The sequence below is a fragment of the Hippoglossus hippoglossus genome, chromosome 5 (genome assembly GCF_009819705.1).
Source record: "Hippoglossus hippoglossus isolate fHipHip1 chromosome 5, fHipHip1.pri, whole genome shotgun sequence".
In the NCBI taxonomy this organism is placed as follows: Eukaryota; Metazoa; Chordata; class Actinopteri; order Pleuronectiformes; family Pleuronectidae; genus Hippoglossus; species Hippoglossus hippoglossus.
Window position 1 is genome coordinate 8,881,087 of NC_047155.1, and position 21,765 is coordinate 8,902,851.

The 21,765-nt window shown below is 41.1% G+C and overlaps 1 protein-coding gene across 2 annotated transcripts in view; it reads left to right on the plus strand.

The window, feature by feature from the left end:
* The window catches only part of snta1 (syntrophin, alpha 1), a 28,162-nt gene extending 18,587 nt beyond the window's left edge, over positions 1–9,575 (plus strand). Inside the window, exons 3-9 of one of the 2 annotated variants that reach the window (XR_004613822.1) lie at positions 3,954–4,149; positions 4,437–4,626; positions 5,286–5,416; positions 5,877–6,073; positions 7,468–7,655; positions 8,051–8,544; positions 8,581–9,575. Coding sequence is in view for 1 of the 2 variants with exons in the window: in XM_034585224.1 (XP_034441115.1) it covers positions 3,954–4,149; positions 4,437–4,626; positions 5,286–5,416; positions 5,877–6,073; positions 7,468–7,655; positions 8,051–8,143 (995 nt within the window). In the remaining variant the exon portion in view is untranslated. Of the gene's footprint in view, positions 1–3,953; positions 4,150–4,436; positions 4,627–5,285; positions 5,417–5,876; positions 6,074–7,467; positions 7,656–8,050 lie in introns of both variants that reach the window. The other variant, XM_034585224.1, reaches the window with a different exon arrangement.
* Positions 9,576–21,765: the final 12,190 nt, after the last annotated feature.

Consider the following 21,765-nt stretch of genomic DNA (forward strand, 5'->3'; position numbering starts at 1 on the left):
TCTACCAGTTAATCAGCATATTGGCAAGTATTGATTGAGAATTTAAACTTGGGACTTTCTAAGAAACTGGAAAAGAGAAGAAAAAGCCTCAACAAACCATAGTTAAATTAACTGTGTCAAAACTGAATTGTCTGGAAATGTGAGGTCAGGATTCGTGGGGTTCAATGTAAAGAATTTAGAAGGAAAAGCTTAGCGCTGGATTCTGCAGGTGAAAAAAAAGAAACTTTTCATACACACATGCATGTGCACACATATACACACGGTACAAAAGGTAGTTTCACTGGCTGCCAGATAAGCTAATGTAATAACAGTGCCATCTCAGCTAATTTTAGCTCGGTATTGAATGTGCCACCACTGGTACTCATGGCAACATATCTGGCTCAGCTTAGCTGCATGTTTAGTCTCTCTGTATTGCCTGTCTCACACTTTCTTATTCTTCTTTCTTACTCTCAATCTTCTTTTTCTGTCTGTGTCTCATTCCTCGCTTAGCACCCCCTTTCTAATTCTCCATCCTGCTCTTCTCCTCTTCTTTTCATTCACCACTCTGTTTTGAAAGCTATCTCGTCTGATTTGGGATGTGGGGCCACAGCTAATGCCGGAAATGTATAATCTGGGAAACACAAATATGATAATTTCCACTTTACATTTCTCGGAAAATAGTTAAGCCTCTATACAAAAGTAAACATCTCCTTATACCTGCAATAATTAGTGTTTCCCCCCAGCCGGTTCTGCAGTTTGTGCAGCATGGATCACAGACATTAACCTAGTCTTACATAATAAGATTTGAGTACCTACAGTCATGCCCCTGCTCTGACTTCTTGAAGTTCTTGAAGATTTTATTCTTCAAAGTGTAGCACTAGTTTTCCCATCTGGCTGCACTGTTCTGCCACCCACACGTGGCCTTTTGTTTGTTGAAATTCTGCCGTTTGTTCATATTCAGTGTAGGGTTCAGGAAGTCTTCTGTAATGGCTTCCACATGAAACAATAATAGAGGGAATTCCAATTCCATTCAGTCTTTTGGCCTCGCATACCATATTGAGATTGACCGCATCCATTCTGAATGGCCTTGGTCCAGCAACAAGAAAGCAGTTGGCTACCCCATGTTACAAACATCAGTGGGTTGGCACATGAACAAATAGACAGAAGCTAATTTCCATGAAACATTACACATTCAAGTTGACAGCTACTTCAAAGTGTAGCTGTTATACATAACTGTCTCACTGTTGGATGTGTTTTCCCAGTAAGTTGTTTTTTTGTGTACATATGCACATTTTCTCTTTGTCGGTTGAGCTGGTTGGAGTTGGATAGTGTAACAGAAGCAATTGCATTCAAGTTTAAGTCCCTACTACAAACAGAAAACATTTTTGTGCACACAAATACATTACTTAACATGGGGACGAGAGTCATGAGCACTGGCAACCACAAACGGTAAATGCCAGTCTGATATTGGCAAAACTAAAATTTAAATCAGAAACAAGAAATCCTAAGAGAAGAGTACACATCTGAGCAAATTCCACTGCCAGTTTTCAGTTCTCTGTATCGCAGACACAAAGTCAGTACCATACCACTGCCCACACACAGATATTTTAATACACAGCACCTTGTAGGCTCCTGTGTGTGTATTTGCATGTGTTTTTGTGAGAAAATGTTTGTATTTAACCCACCGTTTGTGTCGTAAAAATGTCCCAGGAAACATTACTGGTACATCATACAGATAGAGAAAGAGGGAGTATGTTAGGAAGGCATTTAAAAGCTCTGGATCCAATGGGGGAAAAAATGGATGGATGGATGGGCGCACAGACGGATGAATGCACTGACCTCCCTAACTGCTCTTCCAGTTTTCAATGTTGGAATCATGCTGGCAAAGGAAAACTAATTTAACACCACATAACATTTTCTGCAACACTTTGAACATTGATGTTGTGAATGAATATAGTTGTCTGTCATTAAAAGCAATTTGTCTGAAAAGAGACTTTTGCAGACACGTGTTAGAGACAGTGTTCAGACACTGAAATAGGATAACAGTTGTCCCTCCATTCTGAGGACGAGATAACAAGCGAACAACCTAGCTTCCTGCGAGGCTTATTATCATGTGCTAGATGCCAATCGTGTGAACATTGAATCTGTATCAGTCATATCCTTTTCAACCGAGTCGCCATGAAACCATTCCAGAGACTTATGTATGCCTGAATGCTGAACGCCCTTACTTGAACTAGCAGTGTGACAGATTAAATGTCCAGAAGCAGCTTTACAGTGATTGAGAAGCTGTGTTAGGGGTCCTTCTCAAAGACACTGCAGACGGACCCTTCAAAACGTCTGACCCTTTAATCGACGAGTCACTCAGCCACCTCTCAACAAAATATTTTAACAAACAATCTGACAGACTGAACTTCTGAGGCTGTACTTTGGCAGCCTCGTCTCTCCCTCCTTTTGTCCTGTGCAATGACTCTCTTGCGTACCCTCTGGCTACATTGTACAGTACAAGACGAGCACTTCACACTTCCCCAGTGAAACCAGAGCTCTGCCTTGAGCCTTCAGCCTCATGCCTTGCCATGTCCTCTGCGCTATTTTTACTCCAGTAGTGGCTAAGCCAAACCCATACCACAGCCTACTGGACTTGAGCTGAGACCATGTGTTTCTGTGTGCATGTTCTATGCATGTATGTCTGTGGCTGTAATCATGATTAATTGTGCAAAACTTCAGTAAGACTGGATTATAGCCCACAGAAATTGTGTAATTATGGGGGGGCCCTTGTCTTGGAGGTTGAAAATGCTGACCATGTGCCGCAGCTTCACGGGTTTGAATCACTTCAGAGACCTTTATTGACCTTCTCTCTCCTATGATGTTAAATCGATGTAGATGCCAATATCTAATAAACACCCATTGAGTGTCTAATTTTAAAATAATGAGCCGCAACAGCATGAAGTCTCAAACTTAAGGGGCAGCAATTCTGTAAATTTGAAGATCATAGAAAATGTTTTAGCTATGAAAGGATCTAGGACTGAAACAAACTTAAATTTATCTGTTAACTTTTTGGAATTACAAGGACTCATTTTGCAGTATGACTATGCACAACCACGTTGCCGATGGCCATTATTGGAGGGAATTTGACAACTTAAATCATGAATACACAGGATAAAACACTTTTAAAACTCTTTAACTAGAGACTATGATTTCTGAATATCATCTTTCTATTATTTAGAATACTGTGGGCGTGGCTCAGAGAGAACCTCCACGTGTACCAGGGGAGTAATCAGGGCAGATAATGGCTGTGAGCTGATCGGTCCTCAGGTTTAAAAGGCAGCAGAAAGAGCTGCCACAAGAGAGAGGAAACACAGGAGAGACACATCAGAGCCTCATGGAAAGACTGAGCTGCCATGAGGACAGCAGAAACCTCTGGACAGTTTGTGTTGTTTAAAGACAGTATGTTTGTTCCTGTTTGATAGAATAAAAGCATGTTAAAAAGCGAATGGTTCCTCTCTGGCTGTTGTGGGAGAAAATACAAGTTTACAAATACAAGTTGTGACACTTCAAGGTGTTTTAGTGGATTTGATCTCCTCAAGCCGTGGCACATTCTCTAAAGTAAAACAAATGCTCCCTAAATAACAAGAATGTCCAAGTGGTTTTTAATTTGGTAAATTATACTATGTGTGTGTCTAGCTCTTCATCAGAATAGAATAGGTAATACACCTCGAAATAGTTGCCATATAAGGAAATGTCTTTTCTTCATAACTGAGAATGATAAGTTTTGTATAATAGCTTCTGAGTAGAAGTGAATCGTTTCCAGATGGATTTCCTGCACGTTTTTTGAAGCCTATCTGAAAGTGCTGCTACAGTTTTCAACTCATCTCTGAAGCCAGAGGCTCCATATTAATATCCCAAAATTCCTTTTCTCTCCCTCCTCTATCCTCTCTTCTCCCTTTTCTCCATATCTAATTCTCACTCTGCTACAGTGAAGTACATCAAGGAGATGTCGGCCTTCTTTAAAAGCTCGGGTTCTCCTGGGGCTGGCCACCCCTGGGACTCTCCCCCCTCAACACCTCAGAGGGGCACTGATATCTTCCCTGCTGAGGTGAAGGAGCCCCGCAGCATCCCGCTGAAGATGTGTCAGGTGTCGCGAAAACAGTGCCCCCCAGACACAGAAAACAGGTACTACATGTGAGGATTCCAGTGTGGAAAAAAATGTCTGACAGATGTCAACCTGAAAATAACAAAATGGTTTTGGAGAGAATATTGTAAACGGCACTTTTACCTCTTGGAAAGATCTTACTCACATATTCTCTTTGTTAATATCTGACACTTCCTCTTCACCCCCAAGCTTTTCTCTCTTTGCCATGTGTCTTTTATTTCTCTAACTGCCCTTTTTTCCACCTCCATTTTGTCTCCTTGATCGCTCTCTCGCTCTCTCTCTCTAATCCTCTCATCTCATCTGCCAGGTATTTCGAGGTGATTTCATCCAACAGAAAGAACTCTGTGTTCCTCCGGGCAAAAGACCCCGCCATGGCCCAGTCCTGGTACAATGGGATCCAGGCAGGCGCTGCCAACCTTTTACCGCGAGTGAAGGAGGAGATGAAGAGCATGCAGCCTGGCATGGAGGTGAAACATCTGGGCTGGATCGCAGAGCAGGTATGCAAGAATACAGCCGTGCATGGTTCTGTACTTCAAAACAGTGTCTGATGTTTTGTTTAAGATTCTGTTTTTAGTTTTTTTGCTTATTAAATCATGTTTGTTAGTATTTTGTTTGTATCCTGTAGTGATTTGTTCAATATGTTACATGCTCTTGATTAAAGCATGGTTCAGGTTTCAGTTTACAACCCTGTTTTTCTTGAATGGGCCCTGCTGATTCCCACCGGCACTTATTGAACGTCATAAATGTGCTATTAAAAATAATCATAGAAAAGCATTGGAGGGATGATGTGTTGTTTATACAGTCAGACTGTCCATAGGAAGCACGTGGAGTTTTTAACCATCCTCTGCAGGCAGACAGAATTGAGCATTAAGTCAGTAAATACTGATTTTGCTGTGCACGTTAACGAGACAAGATTACAGTTCTCAGCAGGCAGACCTCGGCTTAACACCAGCCCTGCTCCTGTAAGAGCGCAATGTGTGTATGTGCCCCCACCTCGGATCAATTCCCACCAAGTTTGGTGAAAATCCATCCATTGCTTTTTAGTTAATTTGTACACACACACACACACACACACACACACACACACACACCCTGTTTCCTGCTTTGTTGACGCAGATGAGTTTGTTCAGTTTTGTTCCATATGTCCACGATGCAGGTGACTCAGGGTCCAGAGAGACCAGTTATGGCTGTGTTGACTGACAAAGACCTGCTCCTGTATCCCACCCTGCCTGAAACCATAGAGAGCTTCATCAACCCCTCCAAGAGTCACCCGCTCATCACTACCAGGTCCACATGCACGAATGTCTTCTTATACAGTACACACACACACCACGTACAGTACAATACAGTACAGATATGCACACAACACAGAACTGGCAGTGTCATAAACTCAGTGGATCTGTCCTCCACCCAGAGCAGCCCAGCATAGATTCAACAGATCCTTCCCATGGGTTATTTTGAACTAGCCAAAGAACACATATTTACAGTACTCTTTCCATAACCAACTTGCTGGACATCTCACCACATATCGTCACATTCATTTGGAAGACATTAGTGGAAGCAGAACCTATGAGTCATGGTATTTTCCTCCCTTCTTTCTCTCCTGAGGACTTAACATTCCACTTTTCCCATCTGCAACCCTGTCTCTCTCTGTAACACACCAGCATGCATGATCTTTCATCAGTTTTTCTGGCTCCATTGTTTCCTATAAATCTAAGTCCCCTCATTTTCTCATGTTCTCTTTCAGACTGGTCCACTCTGGTCCAGGAAAAAGTTCTCCTCTCCTGGACTCTGAGCTGTCTTTTGGCCTGCGCTCGGGCACCAAGCAAGGCGTGGAGACCCACGTGTTCAGAGTGGATTCTGCCAAGGAGCTGTCCACATGGACTCATCTGCTGGTGGAGGGCAGCCACAATGCTGCTGAGCTCATCAAGGAGGTCACCACGGGTACGGAAGACTTCCAGTTCTCTGTCTGAGCTGGTGGCTCAGTTGCTACACCTACATGTTAAAAATTTATAGTTATAGTACAAAAGGCAGGATTCTGTTGAGATGCCAACGATGGACTTGTCATTGCAGTGGCCAACTCTAAGTTAAAGGTCAGACTCAGGCTCTCTGGGTTTGATCAGAATTTGAAATATAGCGTAAATAACAATGTTCTAAAAAATATGAATCTGTAATAACTGAAAAATCTGTGAAATACCTGCCAGTTGTGCATTTTAACTAAGGGAATGTTGTGTTAGCAGAACATTGTTTCTTTTCATTTCTCTGTACAATTCCTACAAAACAGAATATTTGCTAAAAACATTTTTTGTGTATGAATAGAGAATAGTCCCTTTGTCAACAGGCAGACTAGAATCTGCTGCCACTGTCAACTTGATTGACAGGTTTATTGTTTCTTTAGTTGGCAATGTTAACTGGCCCTGAAAACATTTGTTTTCCAGAGTAAAGCAGTATAAAATGCCGGGATTAACAAATTTCCTTGGATTAGATTATTCCTTCATCTATAGCACAAACTCTTCAGTCTTATCTATGAATAAACCTCAAATTGTTTTCATCCAAACAAAAAAACCCTCAGGCTCTTTGCTTCTATTCAGCAGGCAAACATTTCAATATCTCTCACGAAGCAGAATTAGAAGTTAAGATTTATTGTTCTGTGCACAATGATTTCGGGACTACACTGTTTTGCTGAATGTCTTCTTTCTTTGCAGATTTCTTCTGTCACCATGTTTGTTAAAGATTTGGGTTTTATTTGTTTATTTCAGGTTTTAGGAAACGGTAGAGCAGAGACAAAACAGTTTTTGTATCAATTATTGTACATAAATATATATAAATGGTGTTTTTTGAGCCCATGTTTGCTCTGAGTAAAGCACACAAATACTCTCTTTACTCCCATAATCCAGATTCAGCATTTTATACAGTAGTTGATTCAGAAAATGTGATCATCTTACTTTGTGACGGGCATTAGTTCACATCCAGTGCAGTTGTAATATACATATACAGTGCCATCTGCTGGTGGGACTAAAGATTTTGTTCAATCATGTAAAATAGTTTAATTTCAGTATCAGAAGTGGGTTTTATATTTATCTAAGATTTTGAATTTGTCTCTTTCTGAATAATTTGTATTATTTGAACAAATCAAATCTTTCACATCTCTTATTGCATAAGGATATCACATTGAGAGGATACAGCCAAAACCTCTGGGCTCTGTATCAAAACTGTAACTGACCCGATAAGTGTGCACTATAAATCTGGATTTCTCTGTGAACGACTCCATCTTGGAGCTTTTAAATCCGTATATTGCCCCTCTGTGTGCTAACCCTGTGTTTCCTCTACCACGGCAGCCTGTAGCTGGAACGGGAAGGAGTGCAACCTGGGAGTGCACATCGACGAGGGCTTCACGTTATTCACAGAGGAGATGGGTGTCAGGAAAAGTATTCTGCTCCAGCAGCCCTTCGAGCGCCTGAGGATGTCCTCAGACGACGGAGTTCGTATGATGTTCCTCGACTTCGGAGGCCCAGAGGCAGAGATTGTAAGTTACCGTTATCTATAGGACTTTTCTCGGTGTGTATAAGTTTTGATATTGTGAAATTATCATCAACGTAAGCTTGAGCTATTATATTGAATATGTCAGAATTATTATGCAAGCAGACAATGGAGTCTGCTCAGTTGTCATAGAAATGGTCAACAAGCAATCTGCTGATGAGGACTGCATGTTCCCAAGGTCAAGGGTTTTGCTTATTAAACGTACTGATGTTTAAAAATCTATTTTTACAGGAATCAAATCTATTCAACTGTGGGTTAATTACTTAATTATCAGTCTGCAAATATATTTATAACAAACTGAAGGTTATTTATCTGTATTTATTTATCTTTATCTCTTTTTTTCTCTCTTTTCTGCTCCATGCTCCTCTTCTCCTCTTGCAGCAGCTGGACCTCCACAGTTGCCCTAAGACCATAGTCTTCATCATCCACTCTTTCCTATCTGCAAAAGTCAAGCGACTCGGCCTCCTGGCATGATAAAGGCCAACCGTCACAGAACATCAACAATAGGATCTTCAATAAAAACACACAACCCAGAAGACTAAAACACACACACCAGAGGACTGGGCCGAGGGAAAGATGTTCACTAATCACTTCTTTTCTGGTGTCTCTGGTCCGGCATCTCCTGGTCATTGTAGTGGGAGGAAGAGAAAACCGAAGCATTGATGGACCTTTGTTGAATTTGTAGTTGTGAGGTCAAGAGAGGTTTTTTTTCTGATGGTGTCAGTCAGCAGCCACTGAAGGGATCTGACTTCTGTTGAGTCCGTCACGTAGGTCACGACACTTTGCGATGCTAAACTATGTGATTACAGCAGCTCGCATCTTAATGTTTTTAAGCTTGAACACCCAAACATTTGATTTCTTTTTTTGGTCCCATTGTTAAGTTTAGTTTTGTTGGATGAGTCACAGCCGAGCTTTATCACCGACATGCTTTCATCCTTCAATCGTTGCTCCGTGAGAAGTCAGAGAAAGTTATTTCACAAATGTCCTGATTGATGTTGGACTAACTGTTTTTTGTTGTGAAGGCAGCTGCACGATCAATTGTCTGTGCTGAACAATTGAACAACACGCTGTGTATGTGGATGCTTAAGTTGCCTTTACCCTGATTGTCCATGAAATAAGCTACGTGTTTTATGTTTTGACAACTTTCAATGGAAAATCAAATACTGTGTATTTTTCATTACAGCTGAACAAACCTCTTATTTTATATTCCTCTCTGTTTCTCTCCTTTCCCCTTTTAAAGCATGTTTATAACAGCCTAGAGAAAGGACTAACTGTTTTAGCTTCACCAATAAATTAGGTATAAACTTATTCTCCAAACGAAAAACACACATATTAGTTTAAATCTCGGCCTTAGACAGTGCGACTCTACAATTTCACCCTGTGAGACGTAGAAAATAAGAGCTCTTGTATTTTTGGTGTCCGGTTTTTATAAATAGATGACAAACAAGTCAAACTACTTCTGTAAGGAAAAAGCTTTGAGTCTAGCTCCTGAATGAACTAGTTCCGCAGAGCCCAGTGTTTGAGGCTGGAGATTTAATCCCAGGTTCATGAGAGAGCACTGATTCTCACACAATATGTCCAACATACGTTTTTAGTAATATATTTATTTAAATTCCAGACGAAAGATGTTAAATTGTTTACATCATAAAGTGGTTGATCCTTTTTTTTTTCTTTATTATTTTTGTCAACAGAATATCCACGACTTTGGGGCCTTCTCTCTCTCTCTCTCTCTCTCGCTCTCTCTCTCTCTCTGTCCAACACTAAACAGACTTGTATTAATATATATTTAAAAACTAAAACTAGTTTGCTCTCCAGAATAAGATGCATTGTATATTCTTATTTAAACAAAGGTGTGCCTTGCAGGGTTGTTTGTATATAAACATGTAATAAACTTTGTTAACTTTTACTGTTTATTTCTAATGTGTTTTATTGGCAAACTCAACATTTTACTGAAGATTTTTTACATTTTCTCCACATTTACACTTTGGTTGCATGAGCCTGCCTGTATCTTAGTGTAGATATTAAATTCTAAACTAGCGGAGGTCAGTAGAAAACACGTCCACCAACGTCTATCTATCTATCCATCATCTATCATCTATCAGTCATCTATCTATCAGTCATCTATCTATCAATCACTCATCTATCTATCCCTCTGCAGGTTTTCAGGTCATATATCTCGTGGTCTTTAGCGAGTCGTCGCACAGATCTGCTTCAGACGGCAGATCTAACCTTCGTGCAGTCTTTATTTAACAGTCCCAGCGGGGGGCCTGACAGTTTTATTAAGTCGGGACAGATCTGTACAATGGGCCGAGTGAAGCTGATGATGAGATGCTTAAGTCAGCGGGGAGCGTGTGATGGAGACTGTTAGTCCTGCTGCTCGGCCCATTGTACGAGGAGAAAACAAACAGTCCCCTCTTATATGCTTTTACAGCGATGAAGCAGTGTTATCAGTGAGGCACAGATGCTGTTTGTCACTGTGTGAAGTGCGAGTCTGTGTGTGTGTGTGTGTGTGTGTGTGTGTGTGCGTGTGCATGCATATGCTTTTTAAACACGCGTGTGTTTGCATGTGTGCGCCTGAACAACAAATCGAAGTGGGGAGAGTGTGGTAATAACAGACTGTATATCAGCCTTTCAAATCAGAATAGAGTGTTCACATTTGATCATATCTTCTCCCTCTCTCTCCCCATCCCTCCCTCCCTCCTTCCCTCCCCCTCTCTCAGCTCTCGGTCCTCTTGTTGCGATGTTGCCATGGCAACGCCAGGGAGCGCTCAGATTGGCTGCGTCCGTCTCTTCCTCTGAACCTCTGAACTGTGGTTTTGCTGCTGAAATTGCCAATCAGCCTCTCAGATCCGCCGGAGAGGAGGAGGAGATTGTGTGTGAATATATTTTGATTAACAAAAATGGAAGGGCACTTAGGAGGCTGAGAAAATATGTTGTTAGTAATGGAGGGGGCCAAGAGAAAATGTTGCACCAGAATATAAAAAAAAAAAAAAAAAACCTCTCTGCAAAGCTGCTTTTGTGTTGCAGCCAGGAAAACAAACATCACGGCAGACAAAGAGAAAGAACATTGACTATAAACAAGATCGGAGAGGCACTGGCACATTTTACCAACCGAGCATTATGGTTTTTCCTCTAATTTCTACAATAACCAAGAATGTTGTCAGAAGAAAGAGTGAAAAGAACAGAGAAACGGAACTGATTGTACTTTCATTTGACAATCCATGGAATTTTAGTCTGTTTATTTATTTTTCTCAGCAACATTATAGAAAGGTGATTATTTTTGTTTATTTCTGCAACTAGTGCTGATGTTTCATATCAGTGAAGAAATCAACTGCATCATATAACCAACGAGGAAACAAATACAAAAAGAGACAATTGAGAAGATAGAGAACAACATTACGTATATAAATATATAAATGAGCTGAAATGCACCAAAAACCTGATGTGGTCCATAACTACCCCAAATACATGTATCACCTTCTGTATTTTCGCATTTTGCTGCAAATCAAATAAACCTGATTATGATTTGAAGGTGAAAATCTGCTGCAAACGCTGACAAAATGTTTCCATAGCTGTGTGCTGCACTCTTTCTTTCCCTCGTCCTGCACAGCTCCAGACTAATGACAGCTTTAATGTCCTTGATGTTTTATTGCCGCAGTAAAAACAGTCTTATGTGAGCTTCCACTCTCGGTATTTAAGTTTAACTGATTAAAATCTATAACATTTCTACCAGGTTTTTTTCATTAATAATACCTTTCTTTTTGTATATAAATTCTTAAATGAATCCCGATGTGAAGAATTGCTTATTTTAGTGGAGCACAGTTGCAACAGATCTGCTAAATGACAAAATTAAAACATCTTGAATAACTGGGGAGGAAACGTGGCTCAGGTCCAGCCCGTCCATTTGGCATCATCTGTGTTCCTCCATTAGAGCTTTATCAAGTGAGCATCACATTTGTGAAATGGCCAACAACTGGTGAAGGTGAAGATCAGAATCACTCGCATGTTGTTTTCTGACTGTCTCTCTTGCTTCCTGTGTAAAACCATCAGTGTGTAAAGCCGTCGTATCATCAGCGCCGTCACAGCATTCAGATTGAATGGTCTCACTGAATCACAATGTTCGCAGATCAGCAGGCGTTGAAAGTAGAACGGCTCTCAGCAGAGTGCATCTGCCAAAACGTCATTTAAATCCACTAGATCCTGATTTGGATTTGGATCTGCACCACATTGTACACACTCATAAATATCTGTCTCCTAAATATTCATCAAGATCCATGAATTATTCTCTCACAATGTTGAAGACATATCTGCAACCAAACTGCATCCTCCCAGTGTCATGGTCGTCTTTCCAGTAGTTTTTGTGTAAAACACCAAATCTTGATTTTGCATTTAAATCAAATACATTTACTCAAGTATACATTTTAGATGCAAATATTGCAGTTTACTAATGATGAGCTCCAACTCAACCAGCTACACTGTGAAACACTGCTACACGCTAATGTATGAATAATAACACTGTAATAGTATAAAACATGTTTTTGGACTTATTTTTTAATGGAAAGACAAGTATCTCAACAAATAATTTGTCCACTAATCCAAATAATTGTCGTGCTGCCTTGCAATTAATTGAAACTTGATGATTTTTTACATAATGATGTATGTTACCAGTCACAGTCCGATATATTTCACACACAGGGCTGTTTTATATCAGTTTACATGCAGGTTTTTATTAAATCAGCACATACAATAATGGCAACTGTGGCCTCATCCTTTATAGACACAATCCAAAATGTAAAGATTGAGAAAAGAGAAGAACTTGTCTGATTATCTTACTTCTTACTGCCCAAGAGTAACATGCACGTGTTTCCTTTCCATACACATGGATTCAATGCAGAGGGATGCATGTTACATGTATGTGCAACATCACATGTCCCTGCAGGCTTTGTTTGCTTCACCCTGCAGTGTCCATCACAGCAGACAGGTGGCAGTAGAGTATAGAGGGAGGGTAGCCACTATCAGGGCTCACATGTTTTATAGTACCACCAGAGAGGGGTAGGGGGCGCTGCCCCTCCACACAGAAAAAGAGAGAGAGAGAGAGAGAGAGAGAGAGAGAGAGAGAGAGAGAGAGAGAATTTTAGCTTTGATTGGTTCTGACCTAATTCAGAACAGGACATCCCACAATATCCACCACTCTCTTTCTTGTTTTCTCTCTCTCTCCCTCTATCTCTCTTTTCCCCCTCCCTCTTAACACAAAGGGACTGGAGAGAGGAAAGAGGGCAAGAGATTAATACTAAAGCTCAAGCAGAGCAATTCATATTCCAATTGGAGGAGCGTGTTATCTATTTTCTCACACTCGTCCATTGTGCCTCTCCTCCTGCAGCGTTTGAGGATTCAACAGGAATCAAACGGGAACTCTCAAGGAACCGAACAATGGCGGCAGCATTTAGCGGAAGTAGAACCAGGGTTCGAGCGTTAGAACCTGAATCCAAAAGAGGAGAGAAAACTGCCCAATCACTTCCACATCGACTCCTCAATGAGTGTGTCCAACATGCACAGACGGGTCGAGGCCTGTGTCGTTGGAGGGTCGTTCATCCGAGCTTAATCAATATGCGTCGTTTGATTCGATTCAAAGTTCCTTGCAGGCAGAAGACGAGAGGAGCGAGAAGAAGGAAATGAAGAGTTGAGCGGACTCTTTCCAACTTCTCTCCATCTCTTGTCTCCTTCATTTCTCCCTCTCTCTCTCCATCCTTCTCTCAACCTCCTCCTAGAGGCATGAATTATAGCTCCTCATTTCATGCTATGGCATAGCTTGGATTTTTTTATTTTTCTCCTCCGGTCCCCAGTATTTTCTCTTTTTTTTAAAATATTGTTATTACTACTGTATGTCTTAAAGAGCAGGTTAGGGTTATTAAATATGCCAAAGCGAATTGTATTTTCGCTCAAGTAAGCTCCTTGGAAATATTCCATCAGGGCACCCTTTTATTCTTTCCAAATGTAGTTATGAATTTTAAAGTAGACTTGTATTACTAGAGGAGCCGGGAGTGTGATCGGAATACTGAGCAAAGCCCAGATTGGAGTTGCTTGTTCTTGGGAGCATTGGACAGGGAGAGCGAGGGGAGGTTGATGAATAAATAAATAAATAAATGAATAAATAAAGGGGGTTTATTGGCCGCTGATGACGACCAGCACACGTGAGTTTTCACTTGAATCAATGGGAATCGGTCACGTTGTTTTCGGAAAGTTATTGCACAAAAACAATGAAGTAGATGATGAGGAAATTACAATGAAAATGTCAGATTTGTCACATTGTCATCGCAGCTCGTGCTTTCTTGGATAACATCGTTTTATTTTTTTCCAATAACACCATCATACAGACATTTCTGATCCAACACCTCCAACCACCCCTCCCGCTCCTGTCTTCATTTTTTTTTTTTTTGTATTCATGAGCATATGCTCCTGTGTGAAGTCCCCTGTCAATAAATATGCACAGTCTTAATTGTTCCCATCGTAATTAGACTACAGTTCTGTTCTTTTTGGCTCAGGTGTACGTTAAAGCTCTGTTTCTTTTGTCTGCGCTTTGGCACCTCTGATGATTTCCATGACAATCATTTGGGTGAGCGAGAACACGGAGAGAGAGGGAGAGAGGAGGTGAGAAACAGTTGCTGGAAAAAAGCCCCATCTCAATCTGAATAGCTTATTAATAGAGCTGGTCCCAGGCAAACAGATGGCAGCTGCCAAAAACAAACACAGAAATCACAGAAATGAAAACCCTAATTCAATTAGGTGGGAAGCATTCCTCACTGCAGCAGTTATTGAGCAGTTTCCATTAATTTGATAATCCGTTTTTTAAAGGAAATGTATGAAAAGTGCCTTTTCCAGACTGTTCTCCTGTGTTTATTATCTGAGGCCGACAAGCCGGGGAAGCAGCTCAGAGCTGCGTGAACGGTTTGTGGGTGTGAGAAGAAAAACAGGCTTCAGGTCTTTACTGGCTCAGGGTTAACGAATGTAATTAAACGTACCAATGAAATTATTGGATTGCAGTTTTTTCAGGTTCAAATGAGCAAGTTGGGTTGTGGTGTGTTCACATATCAGCATCTTACCTTGTTTAGTTTGTAAAATAATGTGCTGAAAGTCTGAATTAAGGTCCGTTAGGTTCCCTGCTCAGGAGGATGCTAGGCTACTTTACTAAAGTACTTAGAGGCGGGGCTCGCAGCACTGAAGGTCCCTGATTGGTCGAGTAGTTCACTGTTTTATTTCAGCCGCTCAATCTGCAAAATAGTTTGAGAAATCTGTCTTCGTACTTTAAATAAAGCTTTTTGTGTGTTTTGAACATGTTTCGTTACCGGTGCTTCTCTCTTCTGCGATTAACAGCAGCCCGATTTGATTCGTCTCCATTTTTACTGTTGCTCGATTCATTTAGCGTCTTTGTTGATGTATAGTCGCTGCTTTACTATCACCTGGTTTACTGGAGTGGAACAGCTTGTTGTAGCCATTGTTACATTCTTTACGCACTGGTACCTCACTGAAGTTATCGATGGTCATAAGGTCAGAGGACGATGGTTTGGGTTAAATGTAAATAAAATAAACACGTTCTGTCTTATATTTTGGCACTTTTCGACAACCTTAAACCTAAAAGTAATTTGGTTTTAACAAGTGGAAACTCTCGGCAAGAGCAGATGTTGGAAAAACTAATTGTATCCAATGAACATTTTAGGACTTCGTAGAAGAGTTTGTTTAAAAGTTTCCTGAGATGTTGATTGAGATAAACCTCCTCCCCAGTAGCATTAAAGTCTTCAGCGATGAGGGGACATTTCAGGTGGCCAGGCCCAAAAAGACATTCATTTAAGTTCTGGTGTTTCTGTTAAAGAAACTGAAACCTCTGGAAACGTCTGATCCTGACCTGTAGAGCACAGAGAATCAACAGCTGCTTAACATCTCAATTTAAAGACTGATGGTAACAACCCAAACATTAAAATGCTCTTAACTGAGAACAAATATTTATTTGTAAAACACACTGGCTGTCATCGTGTGGACTACATGAGGGTTTACGGCAGCTGGTGAAACTCTCTGTGAATGATTGAACCGAATCCCAAGTTAGAATTCAATCCACATTTTTCACCTGCTCCAAGTCTTTTAAGTCAGTCCCTTTAAAACCAGGGGGACTGATTGAAAACCCTTTAGAGTGATAGAAAGTATCATTACTTGGAAGTGAGACAGAGCGGGAGAGAAAAAGGAGGAAACGATAACTTGTGTATTTGATTCTGATGAATGCAGATGCGCCCCGACAAAAATAAATGTCCCTCGGGACCCAAAGAATAAAAGTTTGTCACACAGACATAAATAGAGACAGAGCGGATTTACAGATAGAGCGATATACACGATTTGAAATAGGAAAATTACAGTCACGTATAAACCATCTCAAATTCTGCAGGTACATAAACACTGTAAGTGGTCGAAGAGGGAAAATTCTCAAGTATGACATATGTGCATCAGACAGTAGTGACTAAACATGACCGACTCCTCGATCTAACTTCCTTTATGTAAACACAATTCACTTTCGCTTTGCTCAGTAATTGATTGTGTCTATTTTCAGAGATCAGCAGATACAGAAAAATACAAATCAACCATTAGCAGTTGTTAGTCTTTGGCTTGCTGCTGTTATTACATGTAGTTTATTCCACCTGCAGAAGAGTTCAAACCTTCAGGACTTTGTTTACACTGTATTATATATACTTACAGTAAACTTTGTATTTACAGGTATACATTGAGTCTTTTTACGAATACACATATAAACATAATAATGGCATTCTAATGTTTCTCTTTTTTCGGAATTGCAAGTTTTGTTGCCTAAAAGTTAAATCAAAGTTAAAAAGAAAACGTATTACGGAGTGAAAAACAACCTAATATAGATAATGAAACAAATAAATAAATAAAACTCGCACAGCCCAGAGTAGTTTTTAAGCTTCTTGGATGATGATTTGATCTTTCAGAGGAAGAATAGATGATAATGATATAACTTGCTGACCAGCTGCAGCCCTCATGTCCACCTGGAACCGAATGCTTGGTCAGATGTTGTCTCTGTTTGTGGAGCTGGCAAATCTGAGCCATGCTTGAAGGATGTGCTCTACATGCATCATTTCTTCAACTGCTTGGGAGAAAGTGATTATTTTCTCTGCACAAAAAAACCCAGGAACATATAACACAAATAACCCTCTAATACATTTACTTCCCTATGTGTTGTACATATTTGTGGTTTTAAAAGGTATTTAGAACAGTTTTAAATCACAGCACTGACCAAGCAATGAATGACTCGCTCAGAGAAGGACTCTGAAGTTACATTGACTGTACATTGGCAGAGTGTGCTCCACAGCTTGGTTGCTATGGTGCTGCTTTTAAGGAAGTGGACCTTTTTTAAACCGACCAAACGTGGGGACCGTCTATTATACAACATCCCAACATGTTGCACTATATTCCTACTGAGCACTCAATCTCATCTCCAAGCCCTGCTCAAGTAGAGTAACATGCCATGTGCATGACAGAGCCGAATAACCAACTTCCTGAGTAACTATATTGTATTTTCATAACAAGCCTCTAATCCTGAACATCTGGACCCGAACCTTATTACACTAACACAACCATTTCTCTCCAACACTCTCTCCAACATGCAATTACTGGAGGATCTGAGGTGCAGCATGTGTGGGCGATATAGCTCAAATAGAGCAGCTGCTGTGTTTAACAAACATCTGAAATGACTGCGTATGGCTGGTCCCGTTGTGTGTGTGTGTGTGTGTGTGTGTGTGTGTGTGTGTGTGTGTGTGTGTGTGTGTGTCTGTGTGTGTGTGTGTGTGTGTGTGTGTGTGTGTGCGTGCGTGCGTGCGTGCGTGCGTGCGTGCGTGCGTGTGTGTGTGTGTGCGTGTGTGCGTGTGTGTGTGTGTGTGTGTGAGGTGATCCAGGGCACAGAGAAACCTGACTTTCACAGACGAATGCAGGGGTGATGAGAAAATAGTCATGTGTGTGGCTCTCATTCTGACTCATCTCCACTTCAAGTCAAGATTTAAAAACTGCTGAGATGGAGAAATGCGAGGCACTATTATTTTACCTCTTAGTCAGTATAAGCACCGTAGTTTCTCTGCAGCTCCTGGCCCCTGCACAGCCCACAGCTTCAGTGTGTGTGTGTGTGTGTGTGTGTGTGTGTGTGTGTGTGTGTGTGTGTGTGTGTGTGTGTGTGTGTGTGTGTGAACGAGAGAGAGCGAGAGGTACTCTTCACTTGTAATGAAACTAGCCTCTCCTCTGGCCACCATTTGCTTACAGCTCTAACCACTGTTTCCATGTCTCCATAAAGATCAGAAGTGCAGCATCAGCCCGATCACACCACTTTCTCTTAGCGAGCAAACAATCTGCCGGACACGTACAACGTCTGACAAATCCCATTCATTCAACACAATACGTTACAAAAACCATAAATGTACAGTCTGTTGGAGAAGGTGAAGGAATAAACAAAACAACAACTTCCTCTGGAGAAACAAAGCCTAGGATATCAAGCCGGGTTTAATCTGTAATTCCTATCACCTATTAACCATATTATGGGTTAAGTCGACGATAGCTTTAATAGTCTAATCCACAAATTGTAGCTTTTGCTTCTAAGTGCCCTATTATTGTGTTTTATTTTTATTATTGTTATTATTGTATCAAACCCTGTATTTCTTGGCTGCTTGGGGTAATGGAAACCAGCAGTAAACAAAAAAACTGCCACGCTAATTACCTTTTAAATTGATGTGGCGAGCTTGATACCAAACAGTTGTTTACCTACTAGAACTATTAACTATTACTATATACCTAGATATCCAACACATCACTGTGCTGGTTGATCTCCTGACTGGCTCAGGGCCTCAATGTGAGAACGCAAATGTCCGAGTCAGAGGCTGCGTACAATCTGCGAAGTTCTGCCTGCCAGCCCCCTCGTAACAACTCCTGGTAAAGTCCGAATGAGCCCATGTGAGAATGCGGCAGGAGATTCACCGCGAGCGAGTGGGCGTGTTGATGTCGTCTCTAACGTGCAATGGACACAAAATAAGAAAATCTTAAAGAGAACACTAATGAAGAAGAGGAGCCATGCACACAGAAGACGCCGATGAAGATGTGAACTGGCAAAGACAAGAGATTCCAAAGCTTTCCGCGATGAAGACCAACGCACATGTGTCAATGTGGCGTTAACAGAACCATGTGATCTCTGCAGCAGAATTAATACAACATGCCTGACCCCCTTCATGCTCTCCCCAGGAGCCGCCCCTCACCCGCACGCTGCAGAGATTTCCCTGTTGTTTTGTATCTGAACGGAGAATCTCCTGCTGCGTTCTTGTGAAAGCCAAACTCCTCAGAAAGTCCGGACCCCATCGCCCCGACATTTTCCAGAGTTCATGTCTGAAAACAACTGTACAGAGTGAAAACCGCTGCCTGATGAAAACAACACTGTGGGTTAGCTGTGAGCTGAAACCCATTAAAAACCTCAGTGATAATTCTCTGTGGGTTTATCGCTACAAACACGTGCATTAATGTACATAACACATGTACAGTATATGAGACAGCTTTGTTAGAGAGGCATTTGTAATTCAGTAATATCGAGTTGTTTTAGGGTTTGGTAGATAATACTACTTGATAAAGAAATGGTTATATGTTGTATTTCTTTTCATTATTATCTAACATAACATATCTAACATCAGTACTGACTTTGGACACTCAAACACAAACTTTACTAAAAAAGGATATATAATGACACTTCAGTGTGTGAGAAAAATGAACCGAAGTGATATTGAGACATTTATTCAAATTCAGTGTAATCGAGTCATGTGGAGAAATTCTTCACCTGATGTTTCACTATGAGTCTGAGGGGGATTTAACATGGAGGGAAATTGTGCCTGTGGTTCTTTCAAAGACAATAGAACAACTTGAAACAGGAAATGGACTATATTTGGCCAGCGTGTGCCACAAGCTAATTTCTGTTAAAGTTTACAGAGCATGCACGCTGGATTACAAAATATCGATAGTGGTGAAACCACAAGTTTGTTTTGTGTCTCACCCGTTATGTCGTCTATTACATTTTCTCACCCTTTGTTTGCTCCAGTGTGTTTTTGTGTGTAGTTATGAATATGCAAACCGCGGCTGTCATGTCAAAGTTACAAAAAAACACGTCTCTTTCATGAAACACTGTGAAGAACTTAATAACTCACAATTGTTTCCAAGTTGCTAAATATTCAAATAAAAAAAAGGTATTGCAGTTAATTCTGGAAAAAATAATTAATTAACCCCTTGGCTTATTGTTCACAGCTCTGCAGACAGTTTTGTGTTTTGTGTTTTTGTTATTATTTTATTTTGTGCAGTTCAGTCAGCATTAAAAAAGAAACCTTAACTGATTGTGAGCACAAATCGAAACCAGTTTCTTGTTAAAACCACCCACGTTTCCTGCTGGTTGCTGCTCCACCGCAGCACCAAAGTTGCAACTGAAACCTTTTGCTCGTGCAGCTCGGTGCGTTGGGTGTTGGAAACGTGCATGAGCCTCCAGTTCGGCCGCAGCACTGACCCTCTGCTCTGCATCACTTTAAAGTCAAAGCGCAGAACGGCTCGAACACCTGGTTTTGTCGAGGGGCCGGATGTTCACATGAGAATCGGTGATGGTGCGCCGCTTCCGCCACAACAATGAACACATGAAGTACATTTAGAGAAAAAATAAAAAAGATTCACACTGGGTGGATCTAAACAAGCCTGTTGGTGATGGAAAATGTTCGCGCGTCCACAAATGTCACACTGAGGTTGACCTCATGTTCATCATATAACAACACGTTCAACCTGTCCCCAGGCGTAGATTCACTTTCCTTAACCATTTAATAACCAACTAAGAAACTACAAATTTAACGAGTCGCTGCATCTGACACTGTTTACGTCACTTATCCCACTGTTGTTAAATGTGAAAGATACGACCACATAAACAACACGGGTCCAAAATGACTGAGGTGATTTAAAATAATGTTTAATTCGGTTTATATATAATGAGCTAAAGTGAAAACTCACATGACATATATCAGAGTAATAACATATCAAATCCAAGCAGAGAGTGAGACGTGATTTAAACAGTGAGTTTACAGTCGGCTTGCATCACTCTCACTCTGCTGTCGGCCACGCGGACGCCACTCTGACCTCGTCTTTGTCAACCAGCCCCGCCGTTATTGATGTCATCCATTTTGTTGCCGCAGTGGGTCTTTTCAAATCTATGGAAACCAACAAGACCAATGAGTTCACCTCTTCTCAATGGCATCCTCCGCCATAAATCGTAGCTTTTCATTCTCCGGTCGGCCCCGCGACTTTGACTCGGAGACGAGGGATGGGATTAAGGGGCGCTGACAGAAGTGTCAAATTGATACTGTCTCCTCGCAGTATTTACTACAGTATTACTATCGACAGCGGCTGTGTACTGAGGACGCTGGAGAGAATATGTAGCGAAGGGAAAGCCATCTTGTCTGGAAATAAGAAAAGAAGAAGTGTTATAATGTGTGTACAAAGATGCTTACACCTAAAGAGGACAGGCGACAGAAGAAACACACACAAACACAAACACATATTCGTACAAACACACGATTGTACGCGCGGCACAGACACCGAGCTGTGTGCACCCAAAACCCCTTTTATCCGGCACTGCATTAAGAATGTATGACTGTGATTTTCATATAATGTGTGTCATATCACAAAGTGGCAGGTTTTCCAATTGTCCAATAATGATCTATTTGCCAATTCAATACTATTGAAGAAGAGACAGGAGGCAGACGTAGAATGAATAAAACATCGAACGGAGGGATCGTGACAGTTCCATTTCAATCTCTCCGTCTCTCTCTCTCTCTCGCTCTCTCTCTCTCTCTCGCTGAGTCTCTAAGAAGACTTGTGTGCAATTGGGGTAAAATCAGTACTTGGACGGTTGCCTGAGTTTGTGTGCACATTGCATTTCTCTGTTCTCTTTATCTCACACTAGACGCCTACGATGCACCACTTTCACAAGCAAAGAAGAAAGAAAAAAACGTCTTCTCGCATCTGCTCTCTTGTTTGTTAAG